This window comes from Pelobates fuscus, chromosome 5 (assembly GCF_036172605.1).
Source record: "Pelobates fuscus isolate aPelFus1 chromosome 5, aPelFus1.pri, whole genome shotgun sequence".
Lineage (NCBI taxonomy): Eukaryota > Metazoa > Chordata > Amphibia > Anura > Pelobatidae > Pelobates > Pelobates fuscus.
In genome coordinates, this window is record NC_086321.1 from 1093067 (window position 1) to 1115701 (window position 22635).

Below are 22635 nucleotides of genomic sequence, written 5' to 3' on the forward strand. Positions count from 1 at the left end.
CCAATCAAAGCCAGTATCGATCAAATATAGATCTACTAGTCTACTTTTCATATATTCATATATCCTTCTCTACCATGTCAGGTAGCAGTGAGTCTCTTTGCAGTAAAGCAAGTCTTTTCTAAGAATAGTATTGATTTTATTATATATGACCTCTACCAATTGATTTATATATATTCAGTGACTCAACTATTTAAACACTACGCTGCTTATCCTAAACCCTAATTTAATAGACTAACCTGTTGATTCCTCCTTATCAAGTTACTGAGCCACTATTGTTTATCAAATATTAACTTTAAATCGTCTACTTGGGAACAGTATTAAAGCAAATGTGTTGCCCGTCTATTAAGTCTATACAAGCTGACAAACTGCTAGTGTGTGTTGTTTTTTTAAATAGCTACACCATTTTAGAACTATTTTCTAATTTGCTACACTCACGACAGTTGTTCCATCAATTGTGACTATCTCACTATCTCTATAGCATGCTACTCTGATTATATAGGATCTCTAATTTCATCTAGTTAATGCAAAATTTGGATACTATCTATTAGATATTTACCCTCCATCTGTTTGTGTGTCACTATCACCTCACTTTCTTTTACGCTTTTTAATTTTTTGTGTGTTTTTATTTTTCTAATTCCCTGATTGATGATTTTATATTATATAACAGTAGTGAAGGTAGCGGAATGGGCATTGGGACGATACCCTAATGCCTGCTCTGGGCTGTCGATGCCGGTTTTTCTCCTATGTATGGGGCTTGCAGTCCCTGTGTGAGACAGATCTCCCTATTATTGAATTACCATCTTTTTCCTCTGTTTCTCCCATTGTCCGTTCAGTAAATACCGTTCTGCTGATTTGCCACCACTGTTCTAGTCGACAAACGAACAAAGTGCAGAACGGCCGGCCACCCAGATGTGGAGTGTGCCGCTTATTAACACCAATACCCCCTTTACACCTCCACAAACTGCAACTAACTGAACATTCCAAGTGGTCAGCTGGGTGGCCGCCGTTCGTATGTGTGAACACGTGGTGACATGGACAAAAATCCAATACTTATATTCAGGGGAATCCAAATTATACCAGGCGCCTGGAGAAGCAATTAACACACAACACAGATGGTTGTGAGTCTAGAATTACTTCCTGCTCATTTTTTTTAAAAGTAGGATGTATTTATACACAATATTGTTGCAGTTTAGCTTGAAAGTTTAAAAATAAAGTTTAAAAATAAATAATGTAGTTAAAGATAGGAAAGTCAAAAGATAAAATAAGAAATGTGGCTACATATTTCATAAGATATAAAATTAGTTTACAAAACAATATGTGGTTACATATTTCATAAGATGGGAAGGTCGCAGAGACAAAGTTAGCTAGCAAACAGTCACACACCGTACAGTTTCTCAAAATTAGTGCTCCGGTGGGGGCTAGAATATACAGAGAACGCAACTTATGCTGACACGTATACAGCATTTTAAAGAGAAAACACTCATTATATATAAAGAACATCAGATGTAGGCCTTAATTTAATTATGTTGAACATTCAAGATATTCCATCACAATCCCCTCTTTTGATTCAAGGTTCATCCAACAGTCTAAGGTATATCCAGGTGCGCTAGCCACACCTGTAGGACTTGTGTTATTTCTTCACCACTGTTCCCTTAGACAGGACAAACCGAAGGTCATCAGAGTAGTATCTTCTTTTTCACAGGGATATAGGCGTCGGAGGTAGGGGAAGCTGGCGTGTAAGTTAAAGTTCGGACAACATGAGGTTTTGAGATACATAAGTGAGAAAAGAAACATGAGAAAAACTTGAAAGTAAGAAAGATTAATAGGATAACAAATACTGCAATAAGTAGCAAACTAATATTTTCTTGACAAGTAAACTTAACCATGTACCCAGCCCAAAAGTCCAGCCCCAATTCTCAAAGAACCCGGTGTCTTGTTTGATATCCATCACTAGATCGTGTAAGTTCTGTATGTGTTCATGGATCATAGTTCCATGATCAGACAGGTTAAAACAGCACATTCCTTTGACAGCCTCACATCCCAGCTCATGTTTCATTAGTAGGTAGTCAATGGATGCTCTACAGGGAGTGCAGAATTATTAGGCAAATGAGTATTTTGACCACATCATCCTCATCATCCTCTATGCATGTTGTCTTACTCCAAGCTGTATAGGCTTGAAAGCCTACTACCAATTAAGCATATTAGGTGATGTGCATCTCTGTAATGAGAAGGGGTGTGGTCTAATGACATCAGCACCCTATATCAGGTGTGCATAATTATTAGGCAACTTCCTTTCCTTTGGCAAAATGGGTCAAAAGAAGGACTTGACAGGCTCAGAAAAGTAAAAAATAGTGAGATATCTTGCAGAGGGATGCAGCACTCTTAAAATTGCAAAGCTTCTGAAGCGTGATCATCGAACAATCAAGCTTTTCATTCAAAATAGTCAACAGGGTCGCAAGAAGCGTGTGGAAAAACCAAGGCGCAAAATAACTGCCCATGAACTGAGAAAAGTCAAGCGTGCAGCTGCCAAGATGCCACTTGCCACCAGTTTGGCCATATTTCAGAGCTGCAACATCACTGGAGTGCCCAAAAGCACAAGGTGTGCAATACTCAGAGACATGGCCAAGGTAAGAAAGGCTGAAAGACGACCACCACTGAACAAGACACACAAGCTGAAATGTCAAGACTGGGCCAAGAAATATCTCAAGACTGATTTTTCTAAGGTTCTATGGACTGATGAAATGAGAGTGAGTCTTGATGGGCCAGATGGATGGGCCCGTGGCTGGATTGGTAAAGGGCAGAGAGCTCCAGTCCGACTCAGACGCCAGCAAGGTGGAGGTGGAGTACTGGTTTGGGCTGGTATCATCAAAGATGAGCTTGTGGGGCCTTTTCGGGTTGAGGATGGAGTCAAGCTCAACTCCCAGTCCTACTGCCAGTTTCTGGAAGACACCTTCTTCAAGCAGTGGTACAGGAAGAAGTCTGCATCCTTCAAGAAAAACATGATTTTCATGCAGGACAATGCTCCATCACACGCGTCCAAGTACTCCACAGCGTGGCTGGCAAGAAAGGGTATAAAAGAAGAAAATCTAATGACATGGCCTCCTTGTTCACCTGATCTGAACCCCATTGAGAACCTGTGGTCCATCATCAAATGTGAGATTTACAAGGAGGTAAAACAGTACACCTCTCTGAACAGTGTCTGGGAGGCTGTGGTTGCTTCTGCACGCAATGTTGATGGTGAACAGATCAAAACACTGACAGAATCCATGGATGGCAGGCTTTTGAGTGTCCTTGCAAAGAAAGGTGGCTATATTGGTCACTGATTTGTTTTTGTTTTGTTTTTGAATGTCAGAAATGTATATTTGTGAATGTTGAGATGTTATATTGGTTTCACTGGTAAAAATAAATAATTGAAATGGGTATATATTTGTTTTTTGTTAAGTTGCCTAATAATTATGCACAGTAATAGTCACCTGCACACACAGATATCCCTCTAAAATAGCTATAACTAAAAACAAACTAAAAACTACTTCCAAAAATATTCAGCTTTGATATTAATGAGTTTTTTGGGTTCATTGAGAACATGGTTGTTGTTCAATAATAAAATTAATCCTCAAAAATACAACTTGCCTAATAATTCTGCACTCCCTGTATTTTCGAGGATTGCTTTCTTATTTGCCTGGGTATCCATTAGGCCTGAGAGGTGGTATTCAGACCCTTTGCTAGAGAACAGGCCAATGCATTAATTGTTCTGGAATTGCGTGAAGCAAGGCCAGGAACCCCAACAAGGGGCTAGAGCTACATATTCAGATTTAGATAACAGGCGGACGCTGGAGTCACAGTCTGGGTAGAGGGAATCCTGGGTATTTCTCTTATTTCTACCAATCCATTTTGGCGGGTCTTGGCCTAGGATCAGGTCTGATTTTTTTTTTTTTTTTTGTAAATCTTTCTTTTATTATGGCATATGCGTCATGGGGTACATAAGAGAAAGAGGAGGCATTGTGGGGTAACATGAGATAATAGTATCAAGATGGTGTGCAATGCACCTCAAAGAAAGATTGCCATGTTTTTTTTTTTTTGTGAAACATTCAAATAAACAGAGTGGTACAAGCTTGGATAAAAAACAAAAGTAATCAAAATCAGAGTGAACACGTAGCCTTAGTGCGCCACAAAAGCGTCTTCAGGGTAGACTGGTATACATTTGCATTAATTGTCATGGCATTAGCTAGCTATGCACAGTTTTATATTATGAAGGTTGATAACAAATTAAATTCTCGCTTATATGAGTAACGTGAAGGTCAGAAAGTAGGAGTCAGAGGAGTGACAAAAGGGAGAGCACCCGACATGTATCTGAATCCCAGCATTCAATAAACAATACGTGATACGGGTATGCAAGTGAGTTGTTGCTAGGTAGATTGTTATATACATTTTAGTGACACGACAGGGAGATTATCATCGCTAATTCTGTCTCAGTAACATGTGTATCATCGCTGAGTGATCTAGCTAAGTAGTCTTAGAAAATTAAACATGTTTAACGGTAACATTGTCAGCCTAAAGGCATTGTTGCTGCACCTTCTGACGCTATTATGGTCAAGTTAAATAAGACATCTGCTTGTAAGCTTTTGAGGCCACGGCAGCTTGGACCGACGCGTTTGTACTAAGTATAACAGTAGCATGGCATTTATAATTACTGCATTGAGGTGAAAACCACTGGGCTAATCCTCATTCATGTCTAGCTGAACCTTGATATACATGGGGGAAAACACATTGATACCAGACTTAATAAAAATAACGTGTCAGGCTTTGCGAACTCGGAGCCGGTAAGCTGGGTTAAGTCCCTGGTTCTCGTAGACGGTCATGCAGAATGGGTGCGGGACTTGGGAAGGCCGGTATGTATTGGGACAGTCCACTAAGGAGATCCTGTTGCCAGAGACAGTCCATTGGAACTTGCTGGGGTTCGGTGCCATAGTAGTGGAGTACGGTGGTGTGCACCCGACGGCCTCTCCTGGTTCAGCCGATGCCCACGTGCAGAAAGTTCGTGATGGCGGTAAGGAGTTTACCAGTGTTCTGGAGTGTTCGTGTTGCGGCGAACAGGAGTCTGCCCGGGCTTTCCTTGCACTCAACTCCCCGCTCCACGTTTCTCCCTCTGCACTTCCTGGGTGCTCGTCGTCCTGGTGTCGTGTCTCTTCGGCCCGAGGCCTTAGCAGGGGCCTGTGCCGCATGTCCATTGACCCCATCAACAGGGTCGGGGGCCCGAGGGTATGCCTGAGCACAGCCATCCCCTCGGGTATATGGGCTGGTCTGATTTGTTAAACATAGTCATAGTAATGTTACCAGGTATATAGGAATATGTTATGTTGTCGCAGGAAAAGGCCCAACCACTGGGTAAGCAGACATGTTTAAGATGACTTGGCTGCCTTATAATGGAATAACAGGACATCTGATTTTCTACATGAGTACATATGGAGTAATTTCTGACCTTGCATAATAAAATTGTCTGATTGTCATAATGTTCATTGTCGGTTAATTAAGCTTCAACTGGCTACATTTGGAAATGAAGTCACGGTTACATGTCATATTATAACATACTTCTGCCATAGTTATATTAAGAGTCACTATCAAGGTCATATTCGGTCGCAAAGTCCTTGCTTGTGGTTGAGATAAACCTCTCGACATCATCTTCTTCTACATTGGTATCATTGTAAATAATACCAAAAATGGCTTTTAAAATGGCCGCAGGGGTAGGTACAGCTATTAAAGAAGATTCAATGGCATGTTTAGTGCTATGTAGCGGGCTGAGGCAAAAGGAGGTTAAATTGAAAGCTTCTGCTATCCGTAACCATATATTATCTTTCCAGAGACCATGTTCTCTATGTGACGGACCACTGGCACTCCGACTGAGTACCTCCGCCAATCGATGCTCCTAGCGCTTGCCGAAGACTCTGAGCACTCCAACCGACACCATCAGCACTGCGCCGGGGTCTCGCCGTCTCTCACCCACCCTGTATCCATGACCAGGATCCAGCTCCCAGTGGGTGAACCTCTCCTAAATCCAGAGAGCGTAGCAGGAACAAATCAAGCTCTTACAAGAGCTTACTCTGGGGAGTAAGTGATTATAGCAATCCCCAGAGTGTAGGTATCCCTTCCCCCAAGCATGAGCCAAGGCTTCAAGAAAGGTGCAAGTAGGTCTGGTTTAATGAGGGCTACCTGCCTGGTATTTATGTAAGTGTCCACCAGATGGACACTCCCCTAGGGGACCTGATGGAACAATGGGACACATATTGGATATTAGCCAATCACAGACAATACAAACAAAACACTCCCACAGTGACATCACAATCCCTCCTCTCTATCCTAGAGATAATTGGGAAGTAATCAAATTATCTCCCAGGACAGAGGCAAGACTCCATTAACCACATGGTTGCAAAAAGACATAAAATTACACAATGTTACAATTACTACATAAAACATATACATGCAACATATCCCCAGATAGCTTAGATCTGAGCGCACATTATTACCAAATGGCGCTCAGATCACCTACATACAGTTCAATCGCCATGGAGCCAAAGTCTTTTCCATAGTCTTTTGTTACACAAATAGGCTCCATGGCATAGCTATCTGGGGTAGCACTACTCACATACTGAAAGTCCCGAACGCCACAGCAGAAATACACAAATAAACCTTTCTGCAGGAGAAAATACAGCTATCAGCACAGGGGCCATAGTCGGAAGGCAGGAGGCTAGCCAGTTGTCCCCTCCAGGCACAAGTGGCGAAGGGCACTTCGTCACACTCTAGCTAACAGATTAGAAGAGGTCCTGCTAAAATGGCACACACACAAAAAAAGATGTGGCAAACCTAGCCACTTTAGATCATATTGGGGTACCTTTAAAGGTTGTCTGTAAAAAGCCGCTGGAATTCTGTGTTTAAATGTATGCCTGTAATGTTCGTATGCTAGCTGCCGAAAGCCGCTAGCATTCATATGGTCGTTTCACGAACAGTGACTTTGCATGCTGTTCGTGAAACTAATAAAGTACCGAACGGGAGCCCACACACAGAGGGTTGTGTGGCTCCCATTAGCCGATTGCAACATTGTAGCAATCGGCGGTTAATTGCTTTCCTGGGTGGCAGTAGTTCGGCTACCGACCACGCGGCGGTCGGCCATCTTGGATCCTTTGTTAACCCAGCGGTGTTTGGTCGTTGAGCGCCTGGAACTAAAATCGTCTACTTGACGGGGCGAACACTGCTGAGCTTCCAGGCCGTTCGGGAGCTCTGGTCTTTTAATATTGTGTTTTCCAATCGGTGTTCGGTACTTTTAGGAGAATGTGAGATAAAGTATGTTTTCATGCGCTCATTCGGTTATTTATGCTGAGATCTGAGCGGTACTCGCACGAAGTATGCGCTCAGACCCCAGCTATCTACCGAACGGCCATTTATTATAATCACACGAATAATGCTAAAGTTATAGATTTTTATGTTAAAACCCGGTTCTGCTGTACGGAGGAATAATCCACTTAACAGGATATTCTAGTGGGAGTATCCCTCTCGTACAGCAGTGCATGGTGGGAGAAATGCTCTGTATTTTTAGTTCCCCATGTAGTCCTCTACTGTAATACCCCTGTAATGTGACTAAGGAAACCCCTTGCATGGGGAACCACATAAATACTGGAGCTTGTGAATAAAAACCTCAGTTGACTCCCAGAACTGTGTTTCGTCCGGTTACTGGGGGATTTGGGATATTGCCTTCTTTTCCAGCGCTTTACTTTGGATTACTTTCTATACCAGTGGAGATCTTGGGATTTAATATTGCAGCTCCGCTACAAAAGATATTAGTGGAGAGTATTTCATCATGATTCCAGATTAGGGGTAACCACTTTGCAGTGACTGGCGTAAATCCAAGTGGTTTTCCTTCTAATTTTATAGATGTGGTAGTAGAAGAGCACTTGGAAAGGACCATCAAATCTAGGTTCCAGTCCTTTGCGAATGTGTCTTTTTATCACCAGCCAATCACCAGGCTGCAGATTGTGGGTTGCAAAATCTGAGTCTGGATCTGGAATAGAATCAAACCCTTGTTTATGCACCCTGCCTAATCTTTGGTGTAAGACCTGTACATAGACTGTCATACTACCATGCTGCATCTGGAGAGTCTGGGGAAAATAGAGACCTGTCTTAGGGGCATAGCCAAACAGGATCTCGAAGGAGGACAAGCTAGTCCTAGGCTGGGGGGTGAATCTCATAGCGAAGAATGCTAGGGGGAGACACTCTGTACAGGGTTTCCCTGTTTGTGGCATAGCCTTTGCCATTTTATTCTTAAGGGTCCCATTTGCCCTTTCTACTTTCCCACTACTCTGGGGTGGTAGAGAGTGTGGAAAGCCTGCCTGATCCCTAGAGCTTTCATGATTTATTGCATTATTTCCCCAGTGACTGTGACTTTCAATCACCTCAGGTACCCTGTATCTACATACCAGTTCCTGCAGAAGCTTACTTGCTGTGATCTTCGCTGTGGCTTTCGACACTGGGTAGGCCTCAGGCCAACCTGAAAAGAGATCAACGCACACCAACACATATTCATACACTCCTACCTTAGGTAGTTGAATATAATCTAATAATAATAAATCCTGATAGTCAGAGAGTATGTCTATCAGAAAATAGGTAAGAGGGAATAAGACAAAGGATGAATAAAAGCTCAGAAACTGGAAAAAGTTTCACCAGGCCCCAAAGGTATTCACAGATAAATAAATAGGGTATCCAGGAGCTTATAGAGTGTGGATAAAGGTATCCAGAAATATTAGAATAAAATGATATAATTAATAGATCCTAAAAATATATGCAGTAAACGAAAAGATAAACATAAGTATCTGTATTAAAAAGACATCAGAGAGGGGGCGGAGCCTGGGACTGAACCCGACCAGACGCCATCTCTGTTAGCTCCCGTCCGAAACGAGCGAAACCGGGTAAAAACTGCCCACCAACCCGCAGTAAATTACCTCCGAGGCCTCGCACCGACTCAGGGCACAACGGGGAACGGGCGGATGCCCTTCTTTCAACCCCCGAAGACCGGGAAGGCAAAGCGCCGAACCAAGGCCTGCTACTCACCGGCCCTCTGCTCCCTGGAGACTCTCCTCGACGACTACCGGGGTTACCACGATCCGGGAGACGGAGAGGTGAGCTCAACAGCACCGACACACACCTCTGCGACAATGAAACGCCACACACAAAAAGGTCAGCAGCACATGCCGGCAGAACAACCCGATATCGGGGAAATGTTGCAACGCCAGTCGCAAACCAAGATGGCGGCGGAGGCAGCCTCTCATACTCCAACGAGGCCTATTCCACCAGCCCCAACCCCGGCCCGGCACAGCACTGAACTACCAGCCCTTCAAACCATAGGGGAACATAATTTGGCTACCAAGCAAGACCTCCAACACTGGATGCACGAAATCCAGACATTATTAGCCAAAGATATAGGCACTATAAAAGCTGAAGTGCGCCAAAACACCGAAAATATAGGTGCAGTGACAGAGAAAGTAACGGCAACCAACAACGAGATCATACAGCTTAAAGAGGCAGTGCACACCCTGCAAGCAGCCCACCAGGCGCTAACGGTGCAGGTCTCAAACCAAGGGGATTGCCTGTGCCGCAACCACATAAAGCTCCGCGGAGTGCCCACGACAATTACTCAGACCAAGTTACCGCACTTTCTTAGGAGGCTACTGGCTACAATCCTACCACCAACGACAGCCCGGAAAATCACTTTGGAGAGTTTCTACCGGCTACCAGCTGGACCCAACTCACCACCCACAGAAGCCAGAGACATTATCCTGTGTTGCGCCACGACACAGGATAAAATCACTATCATGTCGGCAGTGAAGGGCAAAACGCCCCTGACATTTGAGAACGCACAACTTCTTTTCTTCCAAGACCTGACTAGGGCAACGCTGCAGTGGCGGAAAACTTTGTACGAACTAACTAGCCGCCTGAGACGTGCTGGAATACAATATCGCTGGGGGGCGCCCAGAGTTGTGACACTCACCCACGACGGCACCACCTACAAGGTCACATCTGAGACCGAAATCCCCACTATACTCACCACACTGGGTCTCACCAACCTTCCCACACCTGGAACAGCGAATAACTCGTCACAGATGGGACATCCTGCCACGACGAGCCCATTTACACCTCGATCCCAAGGAAGCGCATCCTCAACGCCTTGACAGGGACTGCATATCTCGGCTAGCCATGGCTGAAACAACCTCTCGGGACTCAGAGAGAGATTTCGGGCACTGATATGTCCCCGTGACAGATGCTACAGTAGTTAACTAAATGTTATTTGTTTTATGTTTTATGTTTGGCTTATACATGTCCACATGCAGTAGACAACAAAGTCGGGTTCACTAGTCAACTCGTACCACACACTACTGAACTCACTCCCCCCCCCCCACATGCCCCTGGGTTAAGGGCAACCACTAACATGCAACTACACCTTAGTCCCCCATTTTTTAAATAGCTCGGCACTCTTAGCTCATACAAGGGCACACAGACAAAATCTACCTCCCTTGGTACATACACCACAACAGCCAAAAGTAACAGTGACGCAACACCAGAGGAGACACGACACTTACATAGGGTAACACACCATCGCTTACCATACCCAAAGCCAACAGAAGAGAAGCACGTGCTGAAACCTGTTATAACAATGTAATGTAACCTGTTTAAAAAATTATAAAATGTGTGCATATCTATGTGACAGAGAAATTAACCAATTTCCTATTTTACCATGTACAATGCAAAACTCTTGTCGCTGATATTGAAATGTAACCTAGCACATCTAAAATAAAGAATAAAAAAAAGACATCAGAAAAATAATCTCTATGCAGTATTAGATGTTTATAGCAGCAATAAATCAAAGTCCAATTGGTAGGTAAATCAGTCCAAGCTAAAACAGCAGATAAATATTACATATAGTCTTTTAATATGTATCATAAAATACCTTAGATCTGCCAAAAGGATATATAGCAGGATCAACTGAGGTCCTTATGAGTTATTATACTTGCATATAGAAGAGGAAAAAATAAAAAAGTAGAAATTAGGCTTGTGAGTATAACAGAACTGACAGCCTCAATATCAGTCTCTCATCAAAGAAAAACTGGGCCGACCGCCCAAAAACTTTTGCAACTGTAGCAACCAAAAATAGATGTATAAAACTGTAAATCTTGTGTTGATACTTAAAAGGTACTTATGAATTAAATCTGTCTAAATCAAAGATGACTTGTAAAAATGTTGAATAAAAAGAAAATTCCTTTATTATGTAAAAAGTCTGTTATAATAATAAAAACAGCAAATTGTGTACTTGTAGTGAGCTATGGACCTGCGCCAAAGTAGGAGAAAGTAAAAGGACCATATAACCTTATCCGTTCTTCTGGATGGCTGAGGATGATGATATTCTCCTTCCAAGTAGGTATTGCAGCAGCCGGTGAAGACGGCGTCCGCGTTGTTTGGTGAGTCACCTCCGATCTCACATCGAGGGGTGAGACTCCGGAATGACGTCAGGCAACAGTTGTAGCTCGCCGAGTCCTTACTTTCGTCAGATCCTACTTTCTCCAACAGCTCTCTTCACATAGATTCCAGCCTTACGCGTTTCATAGGGTACTGCCCTATTTCATCAGAGGCATATCCTTAACGTGGTCAATATCAGTATATATATAATGAAATCCTACAAGTCATCAATTAAATACTAATTATGTATAAAACTCGAATTTCAAAAGACCATACACAATGAAAATATAGTGTTTACAATTCAATCGATATATCAAACAGCATGAAACAGTACGGTATTATATGTATCATTTTTGGTCAGCAAATTTATGAATGAAAATAAAACTAATGAAAAAATGAAACTGTGTTAAAAATATCAATTTGTTTGTTCATTAGAATCTACATATTAATTAAGACAGTTTCTTGGCTAATATAGAATCAAATATATGAATTAATATCAGAATAGTAGTCCCAAATAAGTTCCACCTACTAAAATGGGAAAAATATGAAAAAAATATATTAGTGATTAATTGATGATGGGTAAAATGAATTATAATTATATATCCTGGTAAAAACATCACTTTGATAGGAGATACTTGAAGTATTATTGAAAAAAAAGAGTTTTACTATTTGATGGAGTTAATGAAAATATGAGAGGAAAATGGACTACTGGCTGGAGATCTGTAAATTATTATTAGCATACGGCCATAAAAGTAACGGCTTCGGTGTAATATAATTGACACAGGTGTAATATAGGGAGGATCAGCAGTACGAACGCCCAAATGAAACACTCTGATATAAAATACTTCTACTATTACCAAAAATTAAAATTAGTATAGGGGAAATAGGATGTTAATCAGATGCTTATACAACCATGAAAACATTCAATATCAAATAAATTACACAAATTGGCAACTACAATATAAAGATAAAAAGAACAGCAATATAAAAACACAAATATAAAATAATGGTGGTAATTCAAATAGTTCTAGGCTTATATAGCAGTAATCAAAACCTTTCTTAATATAAAACACAATTAGAATTATTGACAAATAGAATATAAAAGAGAGAGAGCAGTGGTAGAAGAACCCAAAAAATATATAAAGAGAGGGAATTGGGTAAATTACAACCCATAGGACAGTGTAGAGACCTCCCTTAAAAAAGAAAGAAATGGGGACTCAGATAAAAGTAAGAAAGAATAAAAATAGACAGCTACTAGAGCACAGCCTCAGGGGGCAAGGGAATAGATCTGGCGTGTAAAGAGCATTGAATGTCTGACATGTGGCGCTGAAAAAAACAAAAAAAACTAACCAGCATCCATACAACGATGTCTAGTAAATAAAAAAGGAAGAAATTGCTCAACACACACCCCTTTCCCCCCTGCCTCTAGTATAACTTGCTAAAAATTCTGAGCTTACTAGCTAATCATCCAGAGAGACAGTCTCTTAAAATATCCTCCCTGCCTGCCTGACACGTGTTTCGGCGCCACTGTATGCACCTTCTTCTGAGGCTAAACAAATAATATGGGCATCGGGAGCTCCTTATATAGCCCTTAACGCTAAATTCAAGCTATGGGCGTATACACTGTGTTCGCGCCCAAACTGGACGAACTCGAGTAAGCCACACCCCTAAATGACGTATCAGAATCGGATAGGAATATGTTAATAAGATGACCGAAACCTGGTTAACTCTCTAAGTGCCAGTATCACATGGCTAATAAAACTAATCTAGTCCGCATATGTACAATCCTTAGACATAGGAAAACCCATAAGTGTAAATAGAGAGAGTATAAAACCAGGATTCATCCACTTAGTATCCTTTAGGTGATTCTTTTAGGATATTTATCCCCATCCAGCACGATCTCTTATTTATATCCTCCCATTTTTATTATTATTTTTTTTTCTGTGTCCCTATTATAGGCATTTAGATTTTTATACAGCAATTATTAAAAGTTATGTTTTATCCTCTGTATATATGTATGGGTATTTACTAGGGGGCGCCCTATTTTCTCTGACCTATTAGGTCTGCTTTTCTATTTATACATTTTTGTAAGGGTTATCCCCTGATCTGGTCGCCCCTGGACACACATTTAGTTGTTTCCCTTTCTGGGTATCCAACTCACTTTTTCTTTCTATCAGTCCCAGTTATAGCATGCCTGCCAGAGATACTGTGACGGACCACCTGGCACCCCGACTGGGCACCTCTGCCAACAGATGCTTCCTAGCTTACGCTGAGGACCGTAAGCACCGCACCGGACACCACTAGCACTGGAGCTAGTGATATAGCAGTTTAGCAGTTCCCCTCCAATCACGCAGGTCGCTATTTTAATGGTTCCACAGCTGGCCTTATATGCAAGTCCCCATGCAAGGGAACATCCACCTGGACCTGGGGCACAGGGTTACAAAGTTGACAAACCAATTAAAACAGTGTTACAATGCCTGACACTCCCACACACAGCACACAATCCCTCCCTTCTGCATGGGAGATAATTGAGTAAAGTACTGAATGTAACTCAATTATCTCCAGGCAGAAAAAACACATATTTTATAAAGTCCCATAAGAACCCCAAAACACAACATATCCCCATAAATGTTACATCCCCTGATAGCCCTGATATCCCAAAATCACCCAGATCAGAGCAGGGATTCAGGAAATTCCTGGAAGTATCTTTTTGACCGACCGCACGCATGGTTGTATGCCCAAAACTGTTCCAGAGAATCGGCTGTGCGGCCAGTCTATTTCAAATAGTCGAAATACCGTTTGAATTCCCGAACGTTGCCGTTCGTGAATGTAGTCAGTTTATGTCCCTTGTTCGTGGGCTTCTGCCCACCAAACGCCGTTCGACTCCCGTTCGAATAGTCGAAGTTCCATGAATGGTAACTGTTCAGGGGTGTTTGTGCCGTCGCGTGTCCAATTTGAGTTCCATGAACTCGATGACAAAACACTGCTGAACACGTTCGACTAAACAAGATGGCCGCTGCCATGTGTTCGACTATACGAACGGCGACCACCCAGCCGTTCGTCAATTTGGCTGCGGTTAACTGCCAGCCTGGGAGGTACATAGACTGCACTCTCCACTTGCCTGTTGTCCGGCTGTTCGCTGGTTCGAAGTGGCACTTCGAAAGACTTTGAAAGTTCAAAGAATTATTGTCCAAAGTCATAATAGGTACAAATAGGGTTTTTAACCATAATAAAATTAAAGGGGCCATAGTCACAGGGTAAAAGGCGTGCAAGTAGTCCCCTCCAAACCCCAGTGGCAAAGTGGCTTTCGCCACAGATACACTACCTGCTTAGTACCAACTCCCCCCAAAGCAGCCCTAAAAGAATAAAAAATCTTCCTGTCCGACAACCGGAACTGCATATCCCAGGCGTCTATGAATTCTACATCTCTGATGCAAACTGCTAAACACATAATTGAAAGAGATCATGGTTACATACACCAGCAGATACACACAATGTTTAATACATACACAAACTGTACAGTAGACATACACACTGCCTAATACATATGTATACACACAGTCTATTAGAAACACACACTGCCTAATACATATACACACACACACACACACACAAAGTCTAATAGACACACACTGCCTAATACATATACATACACACACACACACACTGCCTAATACATACAAACACACACACACACACACAGTCTAGTAGAAACACACTGCCTAATACAAATACACAGACACAGTCTAGTAGACACACACTGCCTAATACATATACACACACACACACACACTGTCTAATACATATACACACACACACAGTTTAATACACACACACTGCCTAATGCATACACACAGTCTAAAAGATACACACACACAAAGTCTAATAGACACACACTGCCTAATACACACACACACACTGCCTAATACACACACACACTCTAATAGACACACACTGCCTAATACATACACACAGTCTAATAGATACACACTGCTTAATACACACACGCACACACTGCCTAATAGACACACACACACACACAGTCTAATAGACGCACACTGCCTAATACACACAGTCTAATAGACACACACTGCCTAATACATATATACACACACACTGCCTAATACACACACACACACACACACATACACTGCCTAATACACACACAGTCTAATATACTGCCATTGACGAGATACACATTGTATTGGAGGAGCCTGGTTGCCCGCCTGCTGCCTCTGGATTATGGACCGGCAGCTAAAGGGTTAATTTTACTGTGCAGAAAGGTTTATTTTTCCCTTTCTGCACAGCCGGTCGGTAGATTCTATCTACCGAACAATCAGCTTCTTTTCAGCCTCCCCAGAGCCGTGGGAAGCCGGCCGGCGTTGTTAATGGACCACCCAGAAGCTGGCGTGTGCCTCCTATTGACCTCCCTGAAGCCGCGGTTAACCGCGGCTTAACAAGCGTGTGCCGGCAATTGACCATTCGTGGGGATGTACCCGAACAGCCGTACCTTCGGTATTTCTATGTGAACTGTAGTAACCCAGATAGCTATGCCATGGAGCCTATTCGTATGATTAAAGACTTTGGCTCCATGGCAATTAAACTGTATTTGTGCGGTCTGGGTGCCATTCACCTAATAATGTGCACCCAGACCTGAGCTATCTGGGGATATGTAACATGTCTGTGTTTGGTGTAATAAAAGTGACTGTATATATTTTAAAGCATATTCTGTATTTAGGTCCCCACATGTGTAATGGAGTCTTGTCTTTGTCCTAGGAGATAATTGGATTACTTCTCCAATTATCTCCAGGGCAGAAGGGAGGAAGCCAGGATGCATTGTGGGGATGTTTTACTTCTGTTTGTCCTGAAAGGTTAAATGTCTGTCTTTTGTTACAGTCTTCCATTTGGTCCCCTAGGGGAGTGTACACCAGGTGGGAGACCTGCATAAATACAGGGGCAGGTAGCCCTCAATAAACAGACCACTGCTTGACCCTCAACACGGAGCCTTGTCTCGTCCTTGCGGGGATTCACTGTATGCTGTTGGAGATTGATTGCTAGGAGTGTAAGCTGATGTATGCTTTTCCTGTTCGTCTGCTAGCAGCTATTCGTGAGGTTCCAGTTTGGAGTGCTACCTTATTCCCTTGTATGCCGTTCGGGAGTTTGGTGTATTCATTTATATCCGAATTCGTGAGTTTTGATGTTCTGCAGTAGCTGTGCCTGTCTGTGAAAAGGGGATTATCGCCTAAACGGATTTTTACCCTTTTCTGCTGAAACGGTCCGTTACACTGCCTAATACATACACACAGTCTAATAGACACACACTGCCTAATACACACACACACACACAGTAATAGACACACTGCCTAATACATATACACACACTGCCACATACATACATACACACACACACACAGTAATAACCATGCACTGCTTAATACATACACACAGTCTGATAGTCACCCACTGCCTAATACATACACAAACTGTACAGTAGACATACACACTTCCTAATACATACGTATACACAGTCTATTAGAAACACACACTGCCTAATTCATATACACACACACACACAGTCTAATAGACACACACTGCCTAATTCATAAACATACACACACACACACAAACTGCCTAATACATACAATCACACACACACACACACAGTCTAGTAGAAACACACTGCCTAATACATATACACACACACTGTCTAATACATATACACACACACAGTTTAATACACACACACTGCCTAATGCATATACACAGTCTAAAAGACACACGCGGCATAATACATATACACACACACACACACAGTCTAATAGACACACACTAACTAATACACACACACTCTAATAGACACACACTGCCTAATACATACACACAGTCTAATAGACACACACACACACACACAGTCTAATAGACGCACACTGCTTAATACACACACACACACACTGTCAAGGTTAATACTCCCCAACACGCAAACCAGAGAACAATAAAGGCGAACGCATGTAGACGTATTACCGGACCTTAAAGTGGCCGGACTTAACGTAGGAATGAGAGATAAGAATAGTCAAACACGCCAAGGTCAGGAATACAGAGATATAGGAAAGCGAATAGACAGAGCAAAGGTCAGGGAGCCAGAAACGAGAATAACCGATAAACAAGCCGAAGTCAGGAACCAAAGAAAAGACAACTACTCAGAACGCACTCTCGGGCTATAATAAACCACGACAGGGCAAGGAAGTGATGTCAGAAGGAGGATAATATAGGGCAAGGTGAATACTGATAGGCAGGGACAGAATTGAGGGAGGTATAAATAGATAGTAGCTGTAACGGACACCTTCCGTTAATGGACGCTTCCTAGCTTGCGCCGAGGACCACAAGCACCGCACCGGACACCACAACCACCGCAGACTCCGCAACCGCCGTAGTTTGACTGGAGTCTCACCGTCTTCCTTCCACCCTGGATCAGCTTCTGTCCTCCAGGACCGTGAGGGAAAGACCTCTTACTTCCACCCTGTATGAACCTCCAGCATCCAGGACTGTGTGGGGAAGATCTCTGCTCCAAGGAGAGCGCATCAGGAACAAGCTCTTAAAAGAACTAAGCAATTCAAGCTCAGAGGAGTATGCAGAGCATAGCAATACCCAGTGTGATTATAACAGCTCCCTCCAATAACGAGACAAGGCTACGTTTTGAAGGATCAAGAAGAACTGTCTAAAACTTTATTTTACTTGGGACTAGCCTATATGGTCATAACCTTAACATTGCTGTGAAAACTCAATAAAATTACAAACAGTCAAATCATGGCAGGCAACATACAGTGACTTATTATAACGTAATTACATATTTATAAATGGGTGGGGAAGACCATAATTAACACAAAATGTCTCTCCTGCATGCAGAATTAGCGATATGCAAATCTTGTGAGAAAACAAAGCCGGAAGTAGATTAGGATGACGACCATACGTGACAAAGAAGGGACTGTGACCAGAAGCAGAGTGCGTAAAGCAGCATTATTCCTGGCGAATTTAGCCCAAGGAAGAAGGTCAGCCCAATTGTCCTGGAGTTGAGACGTAAAACAACGGAGATATTGTTCAAGGCTTTGATTAGTCCTTTCAGCAGCACCATTCGTTTGAGGATAATAGGCCGAGGAGAAGGCAAGCTCAATGCCCATGTCTTTACAAAAGCCCCTCCAAAACTTCAAAACAAATTGTGAACCCCTATCAGACACAATGATGCCTGGCATTCCGTGTAAGCGTATTATTTCCTTGGTAAATATTCTGGCTAATTCAGCAGAAGAAGGCAGTTTCCTCAAAGGTACGAAATGCGCCATTTTAGAGAAGCGATCGACTATAACCAAAATAACAGTAAAACCCTTAGATTGTGGCAGCGGCCACAATACTGTCGAGTAATCAAATCAATGGTCTTAGATACCCCCATATGTCCAGCCATTTTACTGTCATGGTAATGGCTGAATACTTCCCCTCTCAGCTCTGGAGGTACGTAGAATTTATCAACAGGCTTATCACTAGGTACCCTATTTTGGACTCTTTGGATTTTGTGCAGAAGAGGGGAAGAGACCCTGGTTCTAGTCAAAGCAATGATTCTCTCAGGAGGTATGATGGGTTCTGTTATGACCTCCTCTTTATCAAGAGTGGCAAACTGTCTGGAAAGAGAATCTGCTTTGGTGTTATGATTACCCGGTCTATAGGAGATTACATAATTGAAGCGGGAAAGAAAAAGAGCCCAGCGGGCTTGTCTGGACGAAAGCCTTCTAGCGTCACTTAAATAGGATAAATTCTTATGATCGGTGAGAATCATGAGAGGAACCGTAGATCCCTCCAGTAAGTGACGCCATTCCTTGAGAGCTAATACTATGGCTAATAATGCTCTATTACCGATATCATAATTCTTTTCTGCAGGTGTCAGCGTACGGGAAAAGAATCCACAAGGATGCAACAGAGCGGTAGGAGATTCCCTCTGGGAAAGGATAGCCCCCACACCGGTCTCGGAGGCATCAACCTCAAGGATGAAGGGTCTAGAGGGATCTGGATGTACCAGGATGGGAGCTGAGGCAAAAGATTTCTTCAAGAGAGTGAAAGAAGCCTTGGCTTCTTCAGACCAATTGACATGATTAGCTCCCTTCTTGGTCATAGCTGTGATTGGAGCTATAATCTGGGAAAAGACCTTTATAAATTTTCTATAATAGTTAGCGAATCCAATGAACCTCTGTATGGACTTCAAACCAATGGGTAAGGGCCATTCAAGAATACACGATAGTTTTTTAGGGTCCATTTGAAATCCATCAGTACAAATAATATACCCTAAAAACTGAATAGAAGTCTGATCGAACAGACATTTCTCAAGTTTGCAATACAAGCCATTAGCAAGAAGGGTCTGTAAAATATTTCTAAATTGTTGGTGATGTATCTGAATATGAGGAGAATGAATAAGAATGTCATCAAGATACACAATAGCGCAAGTGTGCAAATAATTTCGTAAGACATCATTGATAAAATCTTGGAAGACTGCCGGGGCATTACATAGACCAAAGGGCATTACCGTGTACTCATAATGACCGCTTCGAGTATTAAATGCTGTCATCCATTCGTCTCCCTCTTTAATGCGAACTAGATTGTAAGCTCCTCTAAGGTCTAATTTGGTAAAGATTTTAGAACCACGAAGCCTGTCAAAGAGCTCTGTTATCAGTGGTATAGGATACGCAAATTTTAGAGTGATTTTATTTATACCCCTATAATCTATGCAGGGACGCAACCCCCCCTCCTTTTTGGCAACGAAAAAGAAACCAGCCCCTGCAGGGGAAGAGGAACGTCTGATAAATCCCTTACTTAGTGATTTTTGTACATATTCCTCCATAACCTTATTTTCATTTGAGAAAGAGGGTAAACCCTCCCCTTGGGGGGCATGGTACCAGGGAGGAGTTTGATAGCACAGTCGTATGGCCTATGTGGAGGGAGACGGTCTGCCTGTATTTTGTCAAAGACTTTCTCCAGGTCTTGAGGTGGTATGTTAGTGGAACAAAGGGGTTTAACCTGACTTAAACAATGTCACGATTCGGGGAACCAAACACGCTAACACACACACAGAAAAGGTGCTGTACCGGACCTAGGAGTGGCCGGGCTAAGCACACAAAGAATAGTCAGGAGACAAGCCGAGTAAGGGGAACAGAATAAAGAGAAACAAGCCAAGGTCAAAGGGTAGGAGAACGTCACAAAGTCAGATAAACAAGCCAGAGAGAACGTAACCAGAAACACAAGTTCAGTAGAAAAGCTAGAAAGCAAAGACCACAACACGGCAGGGAGGAACAGGAAAGGTAAGTATATAAACCCTAAGGTTAATTCTGATTGGATAATTTCCAAATCAGAATTAACAATCACACGTGGGAGATATCTAAACCTCCCACTATGATTCAGGCACTGTGCACACACACACACACATAGACACATACTGCCTAGTACATACACACAGTCTAATAGACACACACTGCTTAATATACACACACACACACAGTAATAGACACACACTGCCTAATACATACACACAGTCTAATAGACACACAATGCTTAATACATAGAACAGGGGGATCCATCCCACTGCCCACCAGGCACAGGAATAGAAGAGGGGTAACCCTCCCACTGCCCTCCAGGAACAGAAATAGAACTAGGGCCACCCAGGGAAAGCTGCTAATGGCGGCTGGGCAAGTTAACTCCCAAACGGTGTCCCAGACCTGGACCATAGTCGGTGGGCAGGAGGCCGGCTTCCACACTCCTTCAGGAGTCCGTGGCAAACGTACATGGGAAGGAGTGTTTGTCACAACAAATGCCAGTGATTTTTTTCATATAAAAACTGTTCGAGTTCTGTCTCAAGGGTGATAAAGACAAGCTGAGTAGCACTGAGTGCTACTACCTTCTTACAGAAAATTGTTTCTGAGCGATAACATTTTATTACATATGAAATAACCTTTTAGTGTAGCAATAAAAGAATAAAACAGCTGGAATGTTATGAGTTATGTTATTTACCACATACTGCATGGAAAATAATTGAACTCTATATGGGAAATTTCAACACAAAGTGATTGTTAGAGTTGTGAGTAATGCTGTTGACAGTTTCTGCCTGTTACGAGCGTGGCTTTGTGCTTATCCCAATCATTTGTATACTCTTTTGTTCTACGCAGTTGGCTGACATCGCACGGGAAGACATGCTCCCGCCATCACACAGCACAATGCAGCCAGTCCTACACGCAATCACAGAAAGCCAGGCTGTAAACGATGACTACAGGAACTCTGGCCAAACAAGAGGGCATCTAAACCCAAGTCAGCATCACAGCAGCGAGTCTCAAATCTCAACCTTCACCTACACTAACATGGCTCCTCAGGAGTCCAATTTTAATAGTGGAACCTGGAATCAATATGAGAGCTTTCTACGTGATCAGATCCTCCCTGCATGCAGCCAAGCACATATTCTTACTGGCGTTATTCTTTCTGGGTCCAGCCCTGGAGAAGGCAAATGGCTGCGAGACAGAGTGAATGTGCCCACCTTTTTCTGGAGTGCATTCTGTTGCATAGAGACCAGTGGAGCTCGAAGGGGAGAAGGTCGACTAGGCCGTAATGCAAGTCCTTACGATGTGGTGACTAAAACAATCCCACAACTGCAGGATATCCTTAGCCAAGAGTATGGGGGGAAAGTAGTGTTGTTTCAGGGGAGCTGCCAGTAAAGAGAAGGAGAAAACATGTTAATCCTAAAATAATCCCATCTGACGACTGGAACGTGACACCAGGCTATTTTGTAATTTGTAAAAATAATAAAATATCTACTTTCCCTGCTGTGATGTTAAATGTTTTATTAACTGCAGGGAAATGAGTGCAAGCAATATCTTTTTACTCATCTAGTGAATTCTTCTAAAAGATGATCTATATATATATATAAACTTGAAGGCATTTTTCACATTTGTCCTCAAGGACAACTCTAACGGCTGTCACTCACAAAACCACTAGATGGGCTTCCTATCGCAGTCGTGCAATCATTGCAGGACCAACATATGGCATGCTTATTCACTGCATTAAGACGGTGACTGGCGTCAACTTTTCTTCCTGCATAATATTACACTGCTGGGCAAA

General features: G+C 42.6%; 1 protein-coding gene across 1 annotated transcript in view; it reads left to right on the top strand.

Annotated features, from left to right (window-relative positions):
* Window positions 1–22341, top strand: part of LOC134610546 (endonuclease domain-containing 1 protein-like) — a 101323-nt gene extending 78982 nt beyond the window's left edge. Inside the window, exon 2 of the mRNA XM_063453513.1 lies at window positions 21693–22341. Within this exon, the coding sequence (XP_063309583.1) occupies window positions 21693–22232 (540 nt within the window). The 3' untranslated portion in view covers window positions 22233–22341. The remainder of the gene's footprint in view (window positions 1–21692) is intronic.
* Window positions 22342–22635: the final 294 nt, after the last annotated feature.